The 5,000-nt window shown below is 47.2% G+C and overlaps 1 protein-coding gene across 3 annotated transcripts in view; it reads left to right on the top strand.

Annotated features, from left to right (window-relative positions):
• The window catches only part of LOC143298090 (neuronal acetylcholine receptor subunit alpha-3-like), a 77,301-nt gene that overhangs the window by 63,748 nt on the left and 8,553 nt on the right, over positions 1-5,000 (top strand). For all 3 annotated transcript variants that reach the window (XM_076610773.1, XM_076610775.1, XM_076610774.1), the window contains exons 5-6: positions 1-112; positions 2,657-2,876. The exon at positions 1-112 is cut by the window's left edge and continues 126 nt beyond it. In XM_076610773.1, coding sequence (XP_076466888.1) covers positions 1-112; positions 2,657-2,876 — 332 coding nt within the window. The remainder of the gene's footprint in view (positions 113-2,656; positions 2,877-5,000) is intronic.

Here is a 5,000-nt window from a genome sequence, read left to right on the forward strand (position 1 = left end):
CCTCCAGCAGTGCACCCTGTACTTTGCCAGCTGGGTGTACAACGGGGCCCAGGTCAACGTGACCCTGTGGGGAGGACAGCCCAGCACTGCCCTCAACCTGAAGTCAGACACGGTCAGTCTGAGACTGAGAGGGAGAGGGGGGAAGGAAGGAAGGAAGGAAGGAAGATCGAGCTAGGGTGGTGTGTGTGTGTGTGTGTGTGTGTGTGTGTGTGGTTGCGGTGGGGATGGGTGGGGTTGAGCGAGTCCGCCGTGGGGATGGAAAGTGAAGCTGAAAGCGAAACCTAAACCACACAGTTTCACTTTCATTTTCTCAAGGAGGCGTCACTGCGTTCGGATAAAATCCATACACGCTACACCACATCTGCTAGGCAGATGCCTGACCACCAGCATAACCCAACGCGCTTTGTCAGGCCTAGAGTGCAGGCATTTTTTTTTTTAATGTCCCTATCAGAGTCAATTTCTTCTATAGAATTTTGCCAAAGGACACCAATCCCGTTGTCATGGGTTCTTTTTCAGTGCACTAAGTGAAAAAGGCCGAGAGCGGGATTCGAACCCGGACCCTCACGGACTCACTGCATTGCAAGATGAGCGTCTTAACCGTCCTGCCACCTTTCTACTTCCCAAATAAAACTAGGTGCTTGTGAACGGTTTTCTTCTAAATTGAACTATGTGCTTGTTCATGCTTTTCTCCTAAATTTTACTATGAGTTTCTCCACGGTTTTCTTCTAGATCAGACTATGTGCTTGTACTTGTTTTTCTCCTTAATTAAATTGTGTGCTCGTGCATTGTTTTCTCCTAAATTAAACTATGTGCTTGTGCACGGTTTTCTCCTAAATCGGACTATGTGCTGATGCACGGTTTTCTCCTTAATAACATTATGCGATTGTGCATGGTTTTCTCCTGATTTAAACTGTGTGGTTGTGCACGGTTTTCTCCTTGATTAAACTGTGCGTTTGTGCATGGTTTTCTCCTAAACTATGTGCTTGTGCACGGTTTTCTCTTAGGTTAAACTATGTGCGTGTGCACGGTTTACTCCTAATCTAAACTATGTGCTTGTGCACGGTTTCCCTCCTAAATTAAGTATACAAAGATCGTGGGTCGACCCAAGAAAGTCCGGGGAAAAAATAACAACAACAAAAAACTATGTGCTTGTGCATGGTTTTCTCCTAAATTGAACAATGTGCTTGTGCACGGTTTTCTCCTTAATTAAAGTATATGCGTGTGCACGGTTTTTCTCCTGAACTAAACTATGTGCTTGTAAACGGTTTTCTCTTCTAAATTAAACTGTGTGCTTGGGTACACGGTTTTCTCCTAAATCAAACTATGTGCGTGTGCACGGTTTTCTCCTAAATCAAACTATGTGCGTGTGCGCGGTTTTCTCCTAAATCAAACTATGTGCGTGTGCACGGTTTTCTCCTAAATCAAACTATGTGCGTGTGCACGGTTTTCTCCTAAATCAAACTATGTGCGTGTGCGCGGTTTTCTCCTAAATTAAAATCTGTGCTTGCGCATGGATATCTCCTGAACATAACCATCCTGCCACCTTCCTCCTTAATGCCAGACATGGCAGCTTTTTTTTTTTGCTTTTTTTTTTAAACAGTTTCATTCTAAATTGTGATTTACTATTATAGGTGGATATTGTTAGGTATCACTCAGGATTCACAAAAATGTGGGGGGAAAAAACACTCTTCAAGCACCGGTTGCCATAGAAACGATTCAAAATGGCCGACCAAAAAAATTAAAGCTTTATATAACTACAAAACTATTATAGGTACTTCAGTGTTTGTTGTTTTTTTGTTTTGTTTTGTTTTTTGTTTGTTTGTTTGTTTTTGTTTGGTTGGTTGGTTGTTGTTGGTTTTTTTGGGGGTTTTTTTTGTTGGTTTTTTGTTGGGTTTTTTTGGGGGGTGTTGTTTAGTTGTTTGTTTGTTTTTTTAATTCATTATGACGTTTACTCACTTTTCTACGTTTGGGTAGCATCATATCTAAAATATTGATTTTTCCAATATTAATTGGATTTAAAAAAAAAAAAAAGAGGACACTTTCTGTTCTGCGCATCAGATGGCCGGAGCGAATCTCCAACGAGGAACTCATGCGCCGGACGAAGCAAGACCAAATCACCAAGAATATCCAGATGAGGGAGTGGGGTAGGGTTGGACACACCCTGCGTAGTGGACAGGGCCCACATTCCATGCCACGCCTTGGACTGGAACCCACAGGGGAAGCCGCGGACGAGGGGAAGACCAGTCACCACCTGGAGAAGAACTCTGCAGGCAGAACTCAAGTCCACCAACATGACCTGGGGGTGAAGCCAAGAGAACAGCCCAAGACAGAGCGAGATGGAGATAAGATCTGCAGTGTGGGCCCGGTGTTCCGACCGGAACGAACAGGATTAAGTCAAGTTAACTCACTCAGTACGGCCAGTCCTCTCTTCTCCTCTACACAGACCCCTCGGATGTCCAGTGGGTGTCTGAATGACCCAACCTTTAGCTTCCGTCGTCAGAACTGTGGAATTCTTTGTCAACATTCACCTCTTCAGTATAAGAGCGTTCCGCTTGCAATATTTTGATGATGGTAATTGGGGTGAAACGCTGTTAACGTCGTCTCTTTCGCCGTTCGTATGGAGAGAGTTAATCAAGTAAGTTCTGTTCTGTCCCAGATGAGCAAAGAGTGGACAGTGGTCAGCCACGGCATCGCCATCCGCAGCACTAAGCACGACTGCTGCAAGGAGCCGTTCCCGGACGTGGTGGTGACCTTGACCCTCAAGAGGAACCCCTTGTACTACATGCACGTGTTCATCGTGCCGGCCTTGCTCCTCGGGCTGCTCGTGCCCTGCCACATGCTTCTTCCGCCAGACTCCTGCGAGAGGATCACCTTGGGTGAGTCTGTGTGTGTGTGTGTGTGGGGGGGGTGTGTGTGTGTGTGTGTGTGTGTGTTGTGTGTGTGTGTGTGTGTGTGTGTGTGTGTGTGTGTAGTGTGTGCACGTGTGTGTGTAGTGTGTGTGATGGGTGGTGTGGGGGAAATGTGTGTGCGTTTGTGTGTGTAGGGGTGGGGGTGGGGGGCTGTGTGTGTGTGTGTGTGTGTGTGTGTGCGTACAATGTGTATATGAACTTATGTATATATATATATATATATATATATATATATATATATATATATATATATATAAGAGTGTGTGTGTGTGTGTTTCTGTCTGTGTCTGTGTCTGTATGTCTATGTGTCTGCGTCTATGTGTCTGTGTCTATGTGTTTATGTCTGTGTCTGTGTCACTCTGTGTGTCTGTCTATTCCTGTGTCACTCTGTGTGTGTGTGTGTGTGTGTGTGTGTGTGTGTGTGTGTGTGTGTGTGTGTGTGTGAAATCAAGAGAACCGCACATTTTTGTGTGGTGTGGGGGGCAAGGGGTGGGGATGGGGTGGGGGCTGGGGGAGGGGGGGCAATGCACGTGCAGTGATTTCGATCAGTGGATGCCATGGAACCTGGAGCCAGCTTGTCGCACTGTGTCTTGATGATGCAGAGCTGAGGTTGTAATGGGGTGATGATTTCAATGAATAGCATTACTGACTGTTTCTTGTTCTGTTTTTTTGTTTTTCCCTGTTCTTTCCTTGTTGGAGTTGATGGTGGTGAGGTTTCTTTGCATTGGAACTCTGTGTGTGTGTGTGTGTGTGTGTGTGTGTGTGTGTGTGTGTGTGTGTATGTGTGCCTGCGTGTATGTGTCTGTGTATGTTTATGTGTCTGTGTGTATGTGCGTGTACGTGTGTGTGTGCGTGTGTGTGTCTATGTGTGTGCGCGCGCGTGTGTGTGTATGCGTGGGTGCGTGCGTGTGTGTGTGTGTGTGTTTGCGTGTGTGTGTGTGCGTATGTGTGTCTGTGTGTGCGTGTGTGTGTATGTGCGCGTGCGTGTGCGTGTGGTGTGCGTGTGCGTGTGTGTGCGCATGTGTGTGTGTGTGTGAAAGCAAGAGAAGCGCACCTTTTTTGGGGGGGGTGGGGGTGGGGGGGGGGGGGGGGGAGGGGAATGCACGTGCAGTGATTTCGATCAGTGGATGCCATGGAACCTGGAGCCAGCTTGTCGCACTGTGTCTTGATGATGCAGAGCTGAGGTTGTAATGGGGTGATGATTTCAATGAATAGCATTACTGACTGTTTCTTGTTCTGTTTTTTTTTTTCCTGTTCTTTCCTTGTTGGAGTTGATGGTGGTGAGGTTTCTTTGCATTGGAACTCTGTGTATGTGTGTGTGTGTGTGCGTATGTGTGTGTATGTGTGCCTGCGTGTGTGTGTCTGTGTATGTTTATGTGTCTGTGTGTATGTGCGTGTGCGTGTACGTGTGTGTGTGCGTGTGTGTGTCTATGTGTGTGCGCGCGCGTGTGTGTGTATGCGTGGGTGCGTGCGTGTGTGTGTGTGTGTGTGTGCGTGTGTGTGTGTGTGCGTATGTGTGTCTGTGTGTGCGTGTGTGTGTATGTGCGCGTGTGTGTGTATGTGCGCGTGTGTGTGCGTGTGCGTGTGTGTGCGCATGTGTGTGTGTGTGTGCATGTGTGTCTGTGTGTGTGTGTGGGCGTGTGTGTGTGTGTGTGCGTGTGCGTGTGTGTGCGCATGTGTGTGTGCGTGTGTGTGTTTGTATGTGTGTGTGTGTGTGTGTGTGTGTGTGTGTGTGAAAGCAAGAGAAGCGCACCTTTTTGTGGGGTGTGGGGGGGGGCAAGGGGTGGGGATGGGGTAGGGGCTGGGGGGGGGGGAGGCAATGCACGTGCAGTGATTTCGATCAATGGATGCCATGGAACCTGGAGCCAGCTTGTCGCACTGTGTCTTGATGATGCAGAGCTGAGGTTGTAATGGGGTGATGATTTCAATGAATAGCATTACTGACTGTTTCTTGTTCTGTTTTTTGTTTTTCCCTGTTCTTTCCTTGTTGGAGTTGATGGTGGTGAGGTTTCTTTGCATTGGAACTCTGTATATGTGTGTGTGTGTGTGTGTGTGTGTATGTGTGTGCCAGCGTGTATGTGTCTGTGTATG

Source organism: Babylonia areolata, chromosome 23 (genome assembly GCF_041734735.1).
Source record: "Babylonia areolata isolate BAREFJ2019XMU chromosome 23, ASM4173473v1, whole genome shotgun sequence".
Classification (NCBI taxonomy): Eukaryota; Metazoa; Mollusca; class Gastropoda; order Neogastropoda; family Buccinidae; genus Babylonia; species Babylonia areolata.